At 42.3% G+C, this 20,343-nt stretch overlaps 1 protein-coding gene across 1 annotated transcript in view; it reads left to right on the top strand.

Annotated features, from left to right (window-relative positions):
* The window catches only part of NUP133 (nucleoporin 133), a 59,156-nt gene that overhangs the window by 23,233 nt on the left and 15,580 nt on the right, over positions 1-20,343 (top strand). The window contains exons 12-20 of the mRNA XM_022553119.3: positions 371-462; positions 4,698-4,861; positions 6,118-6,212; positions 8,786-9,010; positions 12,190-12,312; positions 12,883-12,982; positions 13,550-13,801; positions 14,442-14,575; positions 16,923-17,081. Coding sequence (XP_022408827.1) covers positions 371-462; positions 4,698-4,861; positions 6,118-6,212; positions 8,786-9,010; positions 12,190-12,312; positions 12,883-12,982; positions 13,550-13,801; positions 14,442-14,575; positions 16,923-17,081 — 1,344 coding nt within the window. The remainder of the gene's footprint in view (positions 1-370; positions 463-4,697; positions 4,862-6,117; positions 6,213-8,785; positions 9,011-12,189; positions 12,313-12,882; positions 12,983-13,549; positions 13,802-14,441; positions 14,576-16,922; positions 17,082-20,343) is intronic.

Below are 20,343 nucleotides of genomic sequence, written 5' to 3'. Positions count from 1 at the left end.
GTTTTCATAATACTGCTGTATGTTAAGATTGAAATCAACCATTATGCTTAGAAATACACTTTGTGATGAGTTGTATAAGGGTAAGCCTATAAGAAGGTTGTGTTGTGATGAAATCTGCAAATGATTTTACTCACAATATAATTCCTGAATTATATATACATTTTCTATAGGACTTTAGTTGATCATTTGGTGTGTTTTATCTTGTTTCAATAAATGTCTTAAGTATCAATATATAAACCATTGGTATAGAGGGTACGGCAAACAGCTGTGTGTCTGTACTGTTGCTCTCATAGGTGGGTCCAGTGTTTAGTCCAATAACTAAGAATATTCTTATACCTTCACCTCTAAATTATAGTTTGTTATTTTACAGAGTGTGGTTTTTGACACCTCTACCAAGAATGAAACTATTGCCCGGGAAGATAAAACCAAATTGCTAAAAGCTGCTTTTCTGCAATACTGCAGGTATGACAAGTCTTTAAAATTACTGCCCTTTTGATGTTTGAGGACACATGTTACTGACATATGCTGCTTATTTGTTGACTAGTGGGAACGAGTTGGAGGAGTGAAGCCATCCAGGAGAAGATGTTTTTCTGAGCTTTAGCACTTTAACAAACTCTTGTTCTGAACTTGGTAGCCGCGGGAGGGTTCCAGCTAGGCTGGGAGAAACCTGGTGTAACACAGCCTCTCCACTCGATGGAAACAATGTCCCACTAGAAATGGTGGTCATGAAGGCAGCTTGCAAGCATGCTTTATGTATAATGTGAAGGCAGTGAAGTTGCATACAAAGGGTTATCATCGCTGTTGTAAAGGAATTAGTCTTGGCCTGTTGGTTGAGTTCTGCTGTGTAGAAATCACCATAGAACTCAGTGGCTTATTTAATACAGCTTCTGGCCCTGTGTCTGGCTGTTTGGGGCTGTGCTGGGGTGGCAGTTTTCCTCGTCCTGCCTGGGCTCGCGCATGGTCTGTGGTCAGCAGCCAGCTGTCTGGTTACACTTGCTCCCATCTGGGGACCCTGGCTGGTCAGCTCTGTCTGCCTCATGCGGCATCTCTTCCTCTAGCAGGCTACCCTGGCCTGCTCACAAACCTCAGGGCTCTGGAAGTGGAAGAGAGGAAGCCTTGCTGCACAAGTGCTCTTCGAGTTTCTGCTTGGTCACATTTGCTAATATCCCGTTGGCCCCAGCGAGTCCCGGGGTGAGGCCCCGTGGAAGGCTGCTCGCAGGAGGGTGTGCGCGGGGTGGAGGAAACAACTGCACTCGCTCTGTCGCACTTGCTGACCCTATACAGTCATTTCAGTTTGTCCTGCACACACGTTCTTCATGTTCTGTACCTGGTACCTTCCATTTATATTGGAATGAATGCTCGGGAAAATTGTGATCCAGCCCTTGCTCTGTCCCGATTAACTGTGTGAGACTTTGGACAGATTGCTTAATGTCTCTGGAATTGGAGTTTAGCAGATCTTTGTTTTGAAGAAATAGTCAGACTTTACTGCCTCCATTTTTGCCGCTCTCAGCTCACAGTCCCGTAATTCCACTCCTAGTGGCGTCTGGTGCGTGGAGGCTCCCTCTCACAGAAGGGACACACTTGAGACTTTGCAGTGCATTTACAGTTTGAAAATTCTGTGCCATCGTACTGATGGTCTACTGAGCTTAATTTCCTGTCCAGAAGAGGGCACCAGTGTTTTGTTTCTGTTTTTAAATAGTATTCTTTTAAGTCTTGTTCTGTTGCATGGTGTTCAGTCTGACTGCCAAGATTTGGATTAATACTCTGATTTTATCTTGTATAAATTTATCTTTTAATTAACAGTTCTGTCAGACTTGTGGCATCTCAACATTTAAATGGTAATGGAGTCACTGTACTAGTTTCCTGTGCCTGCTGTAGTGAATTGCCACAAACTGGGTGGCTTAAAACAATAGAAATTTATTCTGTCACAGTTCTGGAGGCCAGACGTCCAAGAGAACGGTGGGAGCAGGGCCGTGTACCCTCTGAAGGCTCTGGGGAAGGGTGTTCGCTAGCCTCTCCCTTAGCTCCTGGTGATGGCGGGCAGTTGTTGGCTTTCCTTGGCCACATACGCATCGCTCCAGCTGTCTGTATTGGCATATGGCCTTCTTCCCTGTGCGTCTGTCTTCACGTGTCCCGATGATGACGCCGGTCATTGGGTTTAGGGCCCACCCTAATCCAGTATGACCTCAGCGTGAACTTAGCTGATCGTATCTTCGAAAACCTTCTGTCCAGATAAGATCACGTGCTGAGGTTCTGGGTGGACTTGGATTTGGGGGAACATCATTCAACCCAGTATAGTCATTTCTAAATGTTTTACTGGGGAAGATGATTAAGTACGAAAAGGGGTCCCTGACCTCAAGTGCTCAGAGCGTAGTAACCTTAGGACCGGTGTTACTGGACTTCTGACACAACTGTGTTATCCTGTTTAGCATAAAGTACCATGAGGTTAACAAGAAGTCATTTCTGGGGTGGTATCAGCCAATGGTCTAAAAAAATTAGCCTCTTCACAAATGGGATCATGGAACCTTTAAAGCAGCATTTCTCAGCCTTCTCACTACAGACATTTGAGGCCAGATGGTCTTTGTTGTGGGGCCGTCCTGTGCACTGTAGGGTGTTTAGCACCATCTCTGGCCTCTTCCCATTTGATGCCAGTAGCATCCTTCCCCCCAACCCGTGACAACCAGAATTATTTTCAGGGGGTCAAAGCTGGTGGATAGAACTCTAAACTATTATCCATTCAGTTTTTTGCTAAGGTAATATTACTATTTTTATAGCATGGTTTCTTTGAAATTAATTTTTATATTATTTTGATTTTCATTTTACTTAATATAAATATAAAATCTTTTGTTCGTGAGAGTTTTAAGGAACTTAGTCTTTTGATTAAAATAGTTCATTATTGAGTGATCATGCTATGGTCCACTTTGCATTCCCACGACCTCTAGCATAACTAGGTTTCCGGCTTCAACCTTGCCTTTAACACTTCGCGGCAGTTTTTCTGTGTTTCTCTGGTCAGCTCTGTCTCCTCTTCTGCAGAGACCATTTCAACCCTTTCCTCGCCTCGCTACCTTGCCATTTCTCTGCCCCTTTCCCCCCCAAGCAGCTGACTCAGGCTCCTGTTGCACAGAGATAGTAGAAGCCATCAGAGGACAACTCCCTGTACTTAGCGCCCACAAACTTACCTGCATCCCGACTCCTCTTCCCTTTCCCTCCCTGGGGAGTAGGAAGAGGTGTTCTTCTTCCTAAGGCCAGTCTCTCTGTTCTGAGTGCCATTGTGTCCTGTTTCCCTTGAGACTGTACTCTCTCAGTTACTCCCCTTCTACATCTTTGACCTTGTGCTGGCCTCTTCTCATCAGCTGTTAATCATATTTAATCTGCCATTTTAAAAAGACCAGTCTGTCCCCCTTTGAGCTAGCACCTCTTCTGTGTGTTCCTGTTTACAGCTAAACTGCCTGAGACGGCGTCTCCAGTTGTTATCGTCTTCCATATTTTTCTCTTTCTACTCCCTGCGCCATCTTTCCTCCTTCCTTGGCTTCATTTGCTGAAGGAGCACAGCCCTACCTTGCTCTGGGCCATTACATACAAATGAAGAATGTTCAGAAGCAGTTGTGTGTTCCACAGGAACCTAGTTGTAACACATGTGAAACTGTGCTTGTCTTCTCCAGAGCTTATTCCTTCTTTCCTAGCCCCTGTTCCAGTGGCAGGTCCTAGCAGCCACAGTCAGTTGTTCAGTCATCCTTATGCATCAGAGCCAGCCGATGGCCAGAGTTTCCCTCCTGTGTCTCTTTCTCAAAGCTGTCTGCCTGTCTCCTAGCTGCTGCAGCTGCTGCTGGTGGAAACTCCCGTCCTCTCTTGCCTGGATAGATTTCTGCAGTAACTTCCTCACTGGATTTTTCTCCCTCCTGTCTGATCCCTCATCTCCATAGCGTAGTTAGAATGATCTTTTAAAAATAGAACAGATTGCAACATTTCCTTCTAAGCTCAAACTCCGTCACATGCTTTACGAGACCTTCTGTGCTCTGTCCTTTGTTTCTAAGAGGTCTGCCTTGGACCCTTCTTCCCTCTCTCCTCACTGGATGATCTTCTCTCCCCCAGGGCTTCCGTTCTCTGCTGGGACGCAGGCGTACTTCTTAGAGGTGTGCCTTGTGCTCTCTCTGCCGCTGTGTGCCCCTCCCACACTCACCCCCACCTCCCTGCACCTCTTCCTCCAGGAAGTGTTCCCTGCCTGTCGGGGGTTTTGGTTTTCCCTCTGTGTGCTATGTGGCCTCTGTTCTTTCCCTGTCTAGTGTGTGTGTGTAACTGCTTCTTTAATTATCTGACTCCTCATGCCACTGTATACTTTGTGAAGTCTTAGGACTGTGTTCTGATGTTTTGTTTATTGTTCTGTCTCCAGAGCCTGCATATTATCAGTGTTCAACACATATTTGTTGAGTTAATGAATGCATAATTGTCTCCCTTTTAAATAAATGTTATTAGAAGTAATAAACTTTGGGCTAACATATGGGACTTTTAATTTCACAATTAACTTTTTCATGATGAGTTTAATACTTTCACTTTTTTAAAAAAATTTTTTATTGGGGTATAATTGCTTTACAATGGTGTGTTAGTTTCTGCTTTGTAACAAAGTGAATCAGCTATACATATACATATATCCCCGTATCTCCTAATACTTTTACTTTTGTTTTCTGATTTTATTTCAGAAAAGATTTAGGTCATGCTCAAATGATAGTCGATGAGCTGTTTTCCTCTCACTCTGATTCGGATTCCAATTGTGAACTAGACAGAGCTGTTACCCAAATCAGCGTGGACCTGGTGGACGACTACCCTGCTTCTGATCCACGGTGGGCTGAGTCTGTCCCCGAGGGTAAGAGCATCCTAATGTTAATGTTATGGAGAAGAACATTCTGGTTCTTTTGTTCAAGCGTTTCTCAGTGCATATTTTTTATTTTCTGAAACAATTTAATATTAATTCAGTATTTTATAAAAGTTGTAACTTTCCTTATAGTAGATTTTTTTTTTTTTTGCGGTACGCGGGCCTCTCACTGTTGTGGCCTCACCTGTTGCGGAGCATAGGCTCCGGACGCGCAGGCTCAGCGGCCATGGCTCACGGGCCCAGCTGCTCCGCGGCATGTGGGATCTTCCTGGACTGGGGCACGAACCCATGTCCCCTGCATCAGCAGGTGGACTCTCAACCACTGTGCCACCAGGGAAGCCCATAGTAGATTTTTAAAAGGGCTCAGAACAGGGAGCTCCTGGATGGTCTTAGTGGTTAGGATTCAGAGCTTTCACTGCCATGGCCCGGGTTTAGTCCCTGGTCGGGGAACAGAGATCCCGCAAGCTGTGTGTCATGGCCAAAATAAGAAAAAAAGAAAAAAACACCTCATCTATTTTACATACATACATGCATACATACATAAAGGGCTCAGAACAGGTCTACATAGTAGAATAGAAACTGAGGAAACATTGGAGCAAATCCTACATGTTCTGTCTGAACAGATTAATCAGCCCTACTTAGCTTTCTCAGCATGTTATTTCTAAAAGGAAATTGGTGGCATAGGTAGGCATTTGACACTTGCCCCAAATTAAATGATAATTTTAGCATAAGTTACTGAATTTGGCTAATGGAAATTACGTGCTTCTCTAAGAGCAGCAGTGGTCAGATCTCAGCCTGTAGAAGTGGGCATGTGTCCTCCTGTTCGGCCTGGGTGACTGTCCCTCCATGCAGCATTGGGGCACTCAGGGGTCCCCAAGGACCATGCAACTGTCACAAACATCCTTTCAATCCCTAATTTCCTGCCTAGCAAGCAATTCTCATTAGAGTCTTAGGAAGAAAACATCAGTGCTCACCTTCTTTCTTTGACTGTTTTGAGCTGTCAAGCTTAGAATGATACAAGTGATTAAACTAATAATAACATATTTGTGTTTTGAATAAATACGGTATGAATTGTATCAAACCCCCAAAAGTTTCGTCTAAATTTTTAACCTCTTGGGTAATGTAATTAATAATTGCATTGAAAGGTTAGTACTTTCCTTTTGTATAGATTTTTCTCAACTTTTAATAGCAGTACTTTCTGTCAAGCCAGTGTATTATGTTTTTGTCTTGTTATTGTGTTTCACCAGAAGCACCTGGGTTCAGCAATACATCTTTGATTATTCTCCACCAACTCGAAGACAAGATGAAAGCCCATTCTTTCCTTATGGACTTCATTCACCAAGTAGGCAACCCAGTCGCTGTGAACAGGGATGGCCGGACACCTGGCTTTACTGTGCCCTTTGTGGCTCTCTCCAGGACAGTGGGAGACCCTTTCTCACTAATTCTGAGGTGTTTCATTGGGTGGGACATGACTAGTGTTGTCCATTTTCTTTGCTGACTTAAGTAAATAATTCCAGGGCTGTGTGGAGGCCTGTTACTACAAGAAGCAAAGCTGCATTGAAAATAGGATAAAAAGAAGAAAAATAGTGTATTTCAGCAGAAATGTTATTTCAGCTTTTCTTGTTACATCCTATGATACCCTGCTTTTCATTCGGATTTCCTGTGTGCTTTTATATAAAACTTAGGTTTTCCCGAGTTGATTTTGTATTATTAGAAAGACAGTGAAGAATCTGAAGGTGGTGACAGGTTTTTCTATGTGGATGTTTAATTTCGAGGTGCCATTAGCATCAAATACTCATATAAAGTATTCTTTTTTTTTAAGGGGTAAGGGAATTCCCATTTATATTGAGCCTAATAATAGTAAATGTTTTTGCTGCTAGACAGAGTTGTTACACAAAATCACCCATCCTTACCTTGTTGATCAGTTGTGGCTCCCAGGCATAATCCAAAAGAATTAATTTAAATCCATTTTTGCACACTTTCTCCCAGAATCAGTATGCCTCCCTGTTAAAGAGACTGAAGTCAGTGCCACCTAATAGAACCTTCTGTGGTGATGGGACTGCCCTGTGGCTGTGCCTCCCAGCCTGGCAGCCTCAGTCCTGTGTGGCTGCTGAACACTTGAAATTGCTGCTGCAGCTGAGGAACTGAAGTTTTCTAAATTTAAATTTAATTAACTTAAAGTCACCACTTTGCTGGATAGTGGCTACCTTATTGGACAGTGTGGTTCTAGAGGATTCCAGAAATACCTTGGTTTCTAATACCTCACTCTGCTTCAGTTTTTTATTTTTTTGCGGTACGCGGGCCTCTCACTGTTGTGGCCTCTCCCGTTGCGGAGCACAGGCTCCGGAAGCGCAGGCTCAGTGGCCATAGCTCACGGGCCCAGCCGCTCCGCGGCATGTGGGATCTTCCCGGACCAGGGCACGAACCCGCGTCCCCTGCATCGGCAGGCGGACTCTCAACCACTGCGCCACCAGGGAAGCCCTCTGCTTCAGTTTTAATGCACAGTCTGGCTCCAGTCTGCTCTTACTGTCTGGGCAAGAGAACTTTATTTGTTCATTGACAAATAAAGTGTTTTAGGTGGGCTGCAGATCAATGGGGAAAAAACATGTTTTCTTCTGATGTAATTGTCAGTTGTTATCAGTTAACTCTTAATACATAACAAATACCCCCAGATGTGGTGGGTTAAAACAACTGTGGGCTAGCAGGGCGGTTCTTTGCTGATTTCCCCTGGGCCCTCTCCTTGAGCTGCATTTGGGGTGGGCTGAGCTGGCAGGTCCCCAGGCGTCTCTTGTCAGACTGGCAGTCGGTGCCACCGTCCGCTGGGGCCTCCTGGTTCTCCCCCCACTTAGTCTTATCCTCCTCTAAGCTGGACTGGCCTCCTGTGGTCTCCAGGCGGCGCTTCAAGGGGATGAACTTAGAAGCTGTAGGCTTCAGACGTCACATATTATCACTTCCACCAAAGCGACGTTGGTCGAAGCAAGTCACAAGGCCAGGCCAGATAAAAGGGATTGGGAACTTGATTGTGCCTCTTGATGGGAGGAGTGGCAAGGTTACGTTGCAGAAGGGTGTGCAGAAGGCTGGGGTGGGAGGAGTCCGTGGTCCTCACATGCCACATTGCGGGGATGCTAAGTTATCAGGAGGGGCGGGGTACGAAGGGGGGGGAGCCATGGGTCTGGAGCTGTTGTGGCATCTCTTGGTACAGCCTCCCTGGGCCTCAGACCCTCGTGGAGTCACACAGCTGTTGGCAGCGTCATCCGTTGCAAGGGAATGTCTAGCCAGATCTAAAAACCCCAGTCTGCCTGTGCCTTTATATTTCCTTTAATATTTAGAGCTCATTTCATTGAAAGATTTACATTAATAATCAGGAAAAATGTACAACTGGGTACTTGTATCTAAGAAAATAATTCTGAATATAAAACTCTCCTCCTCAAGCCAGAAATGGGCATCAAGCAAATCAGAGGCAGCTGATGCAAAGGGTCAGAGAGACCCCCCCACACCCTCCCCATGGCTTTAGGGTTCTGGAAGGTGGAGGCTGCTGAGTTTCTAGTTCTGAAGGTCTGGAGTCTAGGGGAGTTGATCAATGTAGCTAGAAAAGAACAATTTTATGATTTTGATAACCATAAACAATCATTTGAGGAATAAGGTAGGTAGAGACAACAGTAGTTGACCCTAATCTTAGAACAGGAATGTCTGTACTTTCTTACAGGTGTAAATGGCCCTGGCTGAAGAGAGAGAGAGAGAGAGAGAGAGAGAGAGAGTTAGGAACAGCCCCAAAGACCAATGGACGGAGGTCTTTCTGGGGGAGGATGGGGCCAGCATCTCTGTACCCAGTGAGCTGCTGGTGGAAATGTGACTGCGTTCTTCTGTATGTTACTGTGAATGCTTTCTAATAACACGTGTTCGTCTTGTCTCAAGGTCGGCTTGTTTGGACGTCTCGGCACTTTTCCAGTGAGAGGGCTGCCGATGGCCACACGGCTGCTGCTCTGTGAACACGCTGAGAAGCTGGCCGCCGCCATCGTCCTCAAGAACCACCACTCGAGGCTTTCCGACCTTGTCAACACAGCAATACTGATGGCCTTAAACAAGAGGGACTGCGACATCCCGTGCAACCTGACTCCCGCAGACGTCTTCTTCAGAGAGGTGAGACAAGACCCGTCCTCCCCTTAGTGCGGCTCTGGAGTGCTGTGCCATTTACAGAACGGGCCCCCGGTGAGGAAAGGATTGAGAACAAAAGATGTCATTGAAGTTTTAAATTGGACTCCATGTTTTCTGGGTAAATTATCCCTCAAAAGTATCACTCATTTATCGCTTTCCCTGTAAGTTAGGGCTTGTAAAGATGACTACAAAGTCTTCCCTATCACGTCTGGATGTTTTCCTTGTGTTTCTCCACACCACGTCTTGACTCTGCCCCAGAGGGCATCTCCGTGGTGGGCTCCCCTGTCCCCCAGCTTCTGTTGTTTTGATGAAGGTGCAGCACCATCAGGTCAGAGCTTGGAGCTGTCGTCCCCAGCTTCCTTCCTTGCTGCTTCCACCTGTTTGCTGTGCCTGCTGTCAGACCAGGCTCCTCTCAGGCCGCCCTCTCCGCCCCTCCAGCGACTGCTCTGTCCCAGTTCCCCTTCAGGCCTGGACCTAATTGTGGCTCCCCATCTTGCTAGCCCGGGGCTGCACCATCCCGCCTTGGTCCCCTGACTCCTGCCCACATCTTTGTAAACAGTCCCTTCACTAAACTCTCCTCAGCTACCTGCTGGGATCCTGCTCTACACCTCACTTTTAAAGTCAGATTTAGAGGAAAAGAAAAGCCTGCTGTAAACTTGGGAGGGAGATGAAGGTGCTGGCCAGCTGGTGGCAGCTGGGCACTGGTCAGAGCACACAGCTCTGGTACCTGAGCGATACCTCGCAACCTCATGAAAGGCAGGGCTGACTTTCCCGTCTCCCTTTACAGGTGTTGCCGCCAAGACCCAGGGGCCGGTTGACTCAGCTGAGACCACAGACCCTGGCTCTGAGCCACCATTCAGCAGGCTGTTCTGGGTGTGCTAGTCAGTTGCTTCAGGAGTTTGTAGTCCTTCACTAGGGCTGTCCCTTCTCCCTTTGTGGCGTTATCTGAGTTTAGAAACAGTGCTAGCTCTTCCCCCAGCTCTGTGGAATTTGGAATTGTTTTTTGCATTTGGGAAGTTTTTCTGTTTGGTGCCTCTAATTTTATCTCCTTCCTCGTGCAGTCCGGCTGTCATCTAGCATCTAACAGCCTGTGCCAAGGGTCTCTTCTACTCTGAATATTTGATGTACTGCAACCAAAAATAAGACACTGAACTATGTTCAGTTCTGTAGACTCCGTAAATGTATTTAGTTTGAAGAAGGCCTCATTTTTATACGTTTGGGCTTTTTTTCTAGGGAATGTAAGGCAAAGCACTTTTCTGTTTTATTTTGTTTTTTAATCAAGTATACCTGAAATCTGAATGAAAAAAAAGAAAGTTCACCTCAAATTTCATGATCTAACCAAACTGTTGTCATTTTTGTGTCCTTTTTTGTCTTTATTCATACATAATTTTACATGATAAAGTTTTTGTTTTTCTTATTTAATTATTAATGACAAATTGAGTTGAGCAAAAGCCTGGTTGCTTTTTCTGCTTTGGGATCAAAGTGCAAAGCATACTAGTTAATTATGTATAAGTACATTTTTCCAATTAACTGGAAAAAACATAGGGTCTGGAAGTTATCAGTTGGATGAATACATAATTCATGAGTAGCACCGTAGGAATATGATAGGAAAAAAGAAAAACTAAAAATGTGATTGGTTCCTCAAAAGAATGCTCCATATGGAAGATAGTAATGTTTAAGACTGTTTACATCACCATTTATTTTAATTTCTCTTTACATTTACTGGTCTTAAGCTTCCTTTGGGTGAAGTTCTAAAGGTCCTCCCACATGGCATAACCATAATAAAAAGAGAGAGCTGAAGAGGTATGCATGTGTTTAGTGAAAAAATATGTATCAATTTTTTTTTTCTTTTTACCTGTCCATCCACTTGGGAGTGGTAAATTACATTACAAACAGGTATGCATTTTAAGAGAAGAGCTGGATAACCCAAGTCAGGCTCTGATTGGTGGGCTGTGTAGGGGAGATGTGATCTCACAACCCTGGATAGAAGGTAAAATAATACAGACTCTGCTTGAGGGTTGACCCTCCACCTGTAGCCAGTCTGGACGGAGCCCCCGCACCTCCTGGGGCTCTATAAAATGAGATAACTGCTTCAGAACAGGCCCTCAGCAGTGTTGGTACAGCTTATGAGCAATGTCTGAAACCACTGAACATGTAACTCATGTGGTAAGGCTGTCTAGCAAGTGTCTTGGGATTTTATTTGCTTTTATATTATTTCGTGCCTTTTATATCACATATGCATTATCTTTTTCACATTAACAGTGTAAAAAATTCTTACAAATTCAACGTGCCAGAGGTTTCCTGCTAGGGCTGTTAGGATGCCTTTGACTGACATCAGAAATACTAAAGGAAGAAGAGTGATTTTGTTTGGGCTCCATTGTGCATGTGTTTATGAATCGTTCGTTCAACTAGTTTGTAAGTTCCTTGAGGGCAGCAAATCTAATTTCCATTTCTTCTTATCTCTGAGCACCCAATGCTATGCAAACTCTAAATGCCAAGTAAATATCCACTTGATAAATAAAGGGGGAAAAGCTTAACTGGGGGCTGACACTGGAAACAAGTGTTTCAGTGCTTAACATTTTTGCACAGTTACCTTCATGTGTTAATTAATCACAAAAAATAGAACAGTTACAAGTTATGTATTTAGTTAGTTTCTATGTAGCTACTGCTGTTCTACAAACATTTCTATTATGTCTAAAGAAAAGAAATTCTTCAGAGAAAGAAATTAGCAACTTCATTGGTTGGATAACTATTTTAATCCATTAGTTCATTCGTTTAATTCATTACTTTGGGGTCTCGCATTGTTATGTGACATCATTTGTAGCCTAGTACTATTTAAAGGTGGCATTGAGCCCTCATAGCTATAATAAACAAATATTTCAGTTACTTGATATTTAAATAAAAAACCTACCGGCTACCAATCCAGATTGCTTATTTATCAGACTTATTTATCAGTTATTTGCGCTCTCCACCTTTTAAAAGTTAGGAGATTCTAACTTTTCTTGGCTTTTAAATTTGTTTTCATCACTGACTGTCCCTTTGACTACTGAGCAGAGGGTGTGACTTAGTGAGGAAAGCCTGCTGAGTCGATTCCAGGCAGCTGTAAGCGTGGCACATCGGCATGGTCTCTGTTCCTAGTAGGTACCGTCTCTGTCCTCCCTCAGGTGTCCCAGGTAGATAGCGTCTGGGAGTGCTTACTGGAGCACGAGGAGCAAGTCTTGAAGGACACGGCCTTGGAGCCAGCTGAATGGGCGGAGGCGGCGATCAGTGTGAACAGTATTCTCAAGGTACGCACGCGTGCTGAAGGTACCAGCAACTCAAAGCCCAGGCTGTGAATGGAGGAGGAAGTGGTCTCCATGTTCCTACTTTGCATCACCAGTGATCCATAATGGTTTAGGTATTCGTTCATTCCAAAAAGTTAGGAAAACCTCAGTCATTTTATCAGTCAGTTAATACACATCTGAGTGTTTGCCTTGTGCATGTTAGAAGTTTCTATTTGGTAGAATAAACCTTTTATTTGGAGAAGACATGTATATCATTGCAAAGGTATTAATGTTACTGTAACTGCTTTTTAATTACACAAAAGCACACTACTTATATTATTGATTAAAATGTTTCATTTAATTTTAGCTCATGGACTTTATAGTAATTGTCTTCCTAGTTCGGTTACCATAGTTCTCTAAAACTGAAGTTAAACTGTAGAGTAAAACAAATTTCAAATGCAGAAAGAATCAAAAAGTAGTCCAACAGGTCTGTGCCGAGTAATTTTTTGTAATAATAGACTTGATGTTTCAGATTATCTTAGAGATCCTGGGATCCCTTGCTTCCTGCATGTGATAACACATTTCATTTTCCAGGACATGCTGCAAGCTGCTAGTCATTATCGACAAAATAGAAACTCCTTGTATAGAAGAGAGGAGCCAGTAGAAAAAGAACCTGAGTATATTCCGTGGACAGGTGAGATTGCAAGCACTGCGCCCAAATATACTGATTCATTAGCAGTTGATCAAAATATATTTCTAATGGTCTGTTATTTTCAGAAGCCATATTGTTCTCCTAGTGCAAGTTTGTGAGTGAAATGAAAAATAACATAAGTGCCATCTCCAAGATGAGTAGTTCTTACGAAAATCACTTTATTGCCTTGGAATAATTTGTAGATCTCTCTGTAACTCATTTTTTTAAACTGGTACTCACGCATCTACTAGGTTTTAGTACGTATAGTTATTCATAGCAGCAGGCCCTGGATGTACTGACTGTATTTTTTGTTGATTTAATACAAGAAAATAAGTGGAGTAGCATTAAAGGAATTTAGAAGGAAGAAGAATCATGTTTACCTGGCTCTGCTGAGGCCGTCCTCATAGAGAAGATGGGTTTGAGCAGGACATAGAAAAGTATCAGCTGACCTCCTATTTGATTTCTTTTTCCATCCATCAAGGCTGACGGGATATAATTTTTAGGCAGTTGGTCTTTCCCGTAGCCATTATGGAATCCTTACTTGTCATATTATTTTGTGTGATTTTACAGCAACGAGTGGTCCTGCCGGCATTCGAACAGCAATAGTGCGCCAGCATGGGATTGTCCTGAAAATGGTTTATCCTCAGGCGGATAGCAACCTCCGAAACATTCTGACAGAGCAGCTGGTAGCACTGATTGATTGCTTCCTGGATGGTTATGTTTCTCAGCTCAAGTCTGTGGACAGATCCAGTGATCAAGAAAGATATAACAATCTGGAAATGGAATACCTGCAGAAAAGATCAGATCTCTTATCTCCGCTTCGTAAGTGCCTGATATTTAGTGAGGGCTGTGGGTCTTGAGTCTGCAGAACAGATGTAGGAGCCAAATCATTCACGCAATGTGTTATGCAGTGTAATGTCGTTAACCCAGCTGTAGCTCAGAGCTTAAAGCAGAGCTTTCCTGTGTACAGCTTTCTGTGTTCGTTTATTCAGCCTCGTTGTCATTACTTACCAGGTAACAAGTGTCCTAGATGGTGTTAAAGATGATTTAAAAATAAATAAATTAACAGCATGTGGAGACTGCTTACCATCTCAGACCTTCACAGGAACAGCTAGACTGCAGGGTAGAGCAGACAAGGGTCGTTCCACGGTGTGGAGAGGTGGTACGGCTCTTCAGAGGAGGACACGAGACGGTCACAGCCAGGATTCAGAGAAGAAGCTTGTCTTGCTACATGAAGGAAGGGGATAGCATCTTAGGTGGGCAGTGATGAAGCAAGGGACTGAATTTACATCTTTAATGAGTTTATATGGATTATGAAACTAAATGCCAGTAACTGGAAAGGTTTCTATTAATTAACTTTAGCATATAATATGAATAAAGGTAAAATTTCAAGGAATATTTTTTTATTACATATTAAGTTTTCGCTAACAGGATTTTTTTCCATCTGTTCTCATTTCCATAGTCACACTAGGCCAGTACCCATGGGCTGCTTCATTAGCAGAAAAATACTGTGACTTTGATATCTTAGTACAAATGTGTGAGCAGACTGACAACCAGGCCAGACTGCAGCGCTACATGACACAGTTTGCTGACCAGGTAACGAACCCTGGGGGTGTAGGCAGTGGACCCTGTAAGAAGACTTTACCATTTCAAATCTTACTTGGGGTTTTTGGAAGATGATACAGTCTTTTTGCAGATTACCAGACACTAATTTGTACATTATGTTTCTTTGTAAATAGGTAGACAATTCTTTATATATAAATATTACTGACGGATTCTTTGACCTCTGAAAAAGATGTTAAGACTTTTATTTCTATTCTTATATTTTCAGTTATAATTAAAAGTACTTAGGGATACGGATATTGCTAGAGTTCTAAAGTTTGAGTAGAAGATCTTGGGAGCATGGGATGCTACTTTTAGAGAGCTCAGATTTCCATACACCTAAGATTCTTGTTTTCCTTCTTTGACATGCTTCCTGTTTTTGTTTTTTTACGCTTACTATTTTTTTTTAAAGTTCGCATTGTGACACTATTTAGGTACATTTAAGTTGTTCCTTAAAGCCAGTCTATTCAGTCAGTTGATCTTTATGTAAAACCTGATTTTTTTTCTTACTATAAAGGTAACATTGTATAAAATTCAGGAAACCACTATAAACAAAAAAGAAGATTAAAAAATCGTTCATAATTCTACCACCCAGAGAGAACCCTTTTTAACATTTGGTTTTATTCTTCTAGTCTTTTTACTCTACCAAACATGTTTCGTTAACTGCTTATTTCACTTAATACATAACAGACATTTGTCCATATCACTAAATATTACACAACCACATTTTTAATGTTGTTATGGTATTTCATGGACTGGATGTAACTTATTTGATCAGTACTTGATTGCTGGACATGGCTTATCTCGTATTTCACAGTAGTGCTGAAGTAAGTACTTTGTGCCCATCATAATTTTTATTCCTTTTAAGGATTCTTATTCTCCGTTGATATTTTCCATCCTTTTGTGCTTTGTTCCTTTTATTTTCTTTAATATGTTTACTAGTTATTTTAAGTCCTTTTGTGCTGATTCCAAAATGATCATTCTTAGGTCTGCTTCTGCTGCCTGCATATTCATATTTTTCTGCTTCTTATGTCTTACAACTTAAAAAATATATATTTATTTATTTTTATTTTGGCTGTGCCGGGTCTTAGTTGAGGCACATGGGATCTTCGTTGCGGTATGCAGGATCTTTTTTTTTTTTTTTAGTTGCGGCATGCGGACTCTTAGTTGTGGCATGCATGTGGGATCTGGTTCCCCGACCAGGGATTGAACCTGGGCCCCCTGCATTGGGAGCATGGAGTCTTACCCACTGGACCACAAGGGAAGTCCCTTGCAATTTTTTAAATTGTATTTTGGACATTGTGTATAAAAGAACCGTAAAGACGAAAATCAATGCTGTTCTTTCCCCTGGGAGACAGGTAAGATGAGCGGCAGATCACTCAATACATCAAGAATAGAGGTGGGTCAGGGCTTGACTGCAGCTTCCGTTAAATTCATTCATTTCTGGTTTCAGATGTCTTATGGGGCTGGTGTGTTCCTTGCAGAATTCCCCCTTTAGTGGAAATATCTCTTAAGTACTGTGAGACTGCAGGACACTTTTGTCTTCCTTTCCAGCCCAGCCTCACACCACCCCAGCATCCAGCAAACGTCCTGTGGGGAAACTGGATATGCCTCTCTAGATTCTGATTTATTGTGCCAGCCCACATGGACACGTGGCACCCAGTTCTGCCCCTGAGAATCTTTCATTCTGGAAGGATAGCGTCTCAGCACCGTCCAGTGGAACTTTCTGTGGTAATGGAGATCTTGCCCATATGTGCTGTCCCAAATGGAGTCTCTGACCACAGATGGCCTTCAAGTACTTGAAATGTGACTGGTGTCTCTGAGGGACTGAATTTTACATTTTAGATTAAGTTTAAGCAACTACATGTGACCGGTGACTGCCATATTATTGGACAGCGCACATCTGTGTGACCCTGAGCGAGATCCCCTTTCTGGATCTGAATGGCCTCATTTGTTAAATGAGGTGATTTGAGGACCCTACAATGCAGGAAATGAGTGTTTAAAACTGGATTTCTATTCTGGAGTCTAAGACCTTTGGGAGAAATTTAATACTTTATTATCAGAATTTTTTTTTTTTTTTTTTTGCACTACGCGGGCCTCTCACTGTTGTGGCCTCTCCCGTTGCGGAGCACAGGCTCCGGACACACAGACTCAGCGGCCATGGCTCACGGGCCCAGCCGCTCCGCGGCATTTGGGATCTTCCCGGACCGGGACACGAACCCGCGTCCCCTGCATCGGCAGGCGGACTCTCAACCACTGCGCCACCAAGGAAGCCCCAGAAATGTGGTTTTAAAAACTGTATTACTATATATTCTTGAATTCATGGCTTTGTTCTTTATAGAATTTTTCAGACTTTCTCTTCCGTTGGTATCTGGAGAAAGGAAAGCGAGGCAAATTATTATCTCAGCCTATTTCTCAGCACGGACAGTTGGCCAATTTTTTGCAAGCTCATGAACATCTCAGCTGGTTACATGAAATTAACAGCCAAGAATTAGAAAAGGTAAGAAGGATTCAGTTATATGGAGCAGATTTAGGCAATTTTTTGTTTAGTTTTAACTAGTTTAGTTTTTTGTAGTTAAATACTACTTATGGATTTTTAAAAAATGTATATCTCCTATTCTCTCACATAATTTGATAAAAGTATTTTTCATTTATGATGGTACTGCCATTACTTGTTATATCTCAGTTAAAAAAAAATGAAGACTATTGTGATTTGACTGTTATTACAGTAAAATAAAGCACAAAAACTTTAACACATAATTAGCAGTTATTGGCCTTTTTTTGTAATGAGTATTTTCTTGTAATAAAAATGTTCAAATTATCAGTAAAAAGAGTACATGAGTTAAAGTTTGTCCTTGACAGGGTATTGACGTGAGAGCAAATGTTGGGTTTTTTGGGGTTTTTTTTGGCTAGGCTCCTGTTACAGCCCTTTTTTTTCTTTAACTGGGGTATAGTTGTTTTACAACGTTGTGTTAGTTTCTACTTTACAGCAAAGTGGAGTTCCCTGTGCTATACAGCAGGTTCTTACTAGTTACCTATTTTATACATGTGAGTGTATATACGTCAATCCTAATCTCCCAGTTCATCCCACCCCCCACTCCCTACCCCCCACTCCCTACCCCCCACTTTCCCCACTTGGTGTCCATACGTTTCTTCTCTACATCTGTGTCTCTGTCTCTGCCTTGCACATGGGTTCATCTGTACCATTTTTCTAGATTCCACATATATGCATTAATATATGATATTTGTTTTTCTCTTTCTGATTTCACTCTGTACGACCATATCTAGGTCCATCCACATCTCTACAAAAGACCTAATTTCATTCCTTTTTATGGCTGAGTAATATTCCATTGTATATATGTACCATATCTTTTTTTTCCATTCGTCTGTTGATGGACATTTAGGTTGCCTCCATGACCTGGCTATTGTAAATAGTGCTGCAATGAACAATGGGGTGCATGTCTCTTTTTGAATTACGGTTTTCTCTGGGTATATGCCCAGTAGTGGGATTGCAGTAGTGGGATTGCTGGGTCATATAGTAGTTCTATTTTTAGTTTTTTAAGGAACCTCCATACTGTTCTCCATAATGGCTGTATCAATTTACATTCCCACCAACAGTGCAAGAGGGTTGCCTTTTCTCCACACCCTCTCCAGCATTTATTGTTTAGATTTTCTGATGATGCCCATTCTAACCAGTGTAAGGTGATACCTCATTGTAGTTTTGCATTTCTCTAGTTAACCATGTTGAGCAGCTTTTCATGTGCTCTTGGCCATCTGTATGTCTCCTTCGGAGAAATGTCTATTTAGGTCTTCTGCCCATTTTTTTATTAGGTTGTTTGTTTTTTTGATATTGAGCTGTTTATATATTTTGGAGGTTAATCCTTTGTCCGTTGATTCATTTGCAGATATTTTCTCCCATTCTGACATTTGTCTTTTCGTCTTGTTTATAGTTTCCTTTGTTGTGCAAAAGCTTTGAAGTTTCACTAGGTCCCATTTGTTTATTTTTGTTTTTATTTCCATGACTCTAGGAGGTGGGTCAAAAAAGATCTTGCTGTGATTTATATCAAAAAGTGTTCTTCCTATGTTTTCCTCTAAGATTTTTATAGTGTCTGGTCTTACATTTAGGTCTTCAATCCTTTTTTTTTTTTTTTTTGCGGTACGCGGGCCTCTCACTGTTGTGGACTCTCCTGTTGCGGAGCACAGGCTCCGGACGCGCAGGCTCAGCGGCCATGGCTCACGGGCCTAGCCGCTCTGTGGCATGTGGGATCCTCCTGGACCGGGGCACGAACCCATGTCTCCTGCATCGGCAGGTGGACTCTCAACCACTGCGCCACCAGGGAAGCCCTTCAATCCATTTTGAGTTTATTTTTGTGTATGGTGTTAGGGAGTGTTCTAATTTCATTCCTTTGCGTGTAGCTATCCAGTTTTCCCAGTTTTCCTTCTCTTACTGAAGAGACTGTCTTTTCTCCATTGTATATCCTTGCCTCCTTTGTCATAGATTCGTTGACCACAGGAGCATGGGTTTATCTCTGGGCTTTCTATCCTGTTCCATTAACCTATATTACTGTTTTTGTGCCAGTACCGTATTGTCTTGATTACTGTAGCTTTGTAGTATAGTCTGAAGTCAGGGAGTCTGATTCCTCCAACTCTGTTTTTTTTCCTCAAGAATGCTTTAGCTATTCGGGCTCTTCTGTGTCTCCGTACAAATTTTAAGATTTTTAGTTCTAGTTCTGTCAAAAATGCCATTAGTAATTTGATAGGGATTGCATTGAATCTGTAGATTGCTATGTTGATTCTTCCAATCCAAGAACATGTTGATTCTTCCAATCCAAGAACATGTATATCTCTCCATCTCTTTGTGTCATCTTTGATTTCTTTCATCAGTGTCTTACAGTTTTCTGAGTATAGATCTTTTATCCCCTAGGTAGATTTATTCCTAGGTGTTTTATTCTTTTTGCTGCAGTGGGATTGTTTCCTTAATTTCTCTTTCTGATCTTTCACACTTAGCGTATAGGAATGCAGGAGATTTCTGTGCGTTAATTTTGTATCCTGCAACTTTACCAAATTCATTGATGAGCTCTAGTAGTTTTCTGGTGGCATCTTTAGGATTTTCTATTTATAATATCATGACATCTGCAAACAGTGACAGTTTTACTTCTTCTCTTCCAATTTGTATTCCTTTTATTTCTTTTTTTCTCTGACTGCCGTGGCTAGGACTTTCAAAACTATGTTGAATAGTAGTGGCGAGAGTGGACATCCTTGTCTTGTTCCTGAATCTTAGAGGAAATGCTTTCAGTTTTTCACATTGAGAATGATGTTTGCTGTGGGTTTGTCATATATGGCCTTTATTATGTTGAGGTAGATTCCCTCTATGCCCACTTTCTGGAGAGTTTTTATCATAAGTGGGTGTTGAATTTTGTCAAAAGCTTTTTCTGCATCTACTGAGATGATCTTTATTCTTCAATTTGTTAATATGGTGTATCACACTGATTGATTTGCATATATTGAAGAATCCTTGAATCCCTGGGATAAATGCCACTTGGTCATGGTGTATGATCCTTTTAATGTGTTGTTGGATTCTGTTTGCTAGTATTTTGTTGAGGATTTTTGCATCTATATTCATCAGTGATATTGGTCTGTAATTTTCTTGTTTTGTAGTATCTTTGTCTGGTTTTGGTATCAGGGTGATGGTGGCCTTACAGAATGAGTTTGGGAGTGTTCCTTCCTCTGCAATTTTTGGGAAGAGTTTGAGAAGGATGAGC

Source organism: Delphinapterus leucas, chromosome 16 (genome assembly GCF_059928025.1).
Source record: "Delphinapterus leucas isolate spDelLeu-1000000601 "Yukka" chromosome 16, BTC_Dleu_Yukka2, whole genome shotgun sequence".
Lineage (NCBI taxonomy): Eukaryota > Metazoa > Chordata > Mammalia > Artiodactyla > Monodontidae > Delphinapterus > Delphinapterus leucas.
The sequence above is the reverse complement of the archived record's forward strand: the minus strand, read 5'-3'. Positions and strand labels throughout refer to the sequence as shown.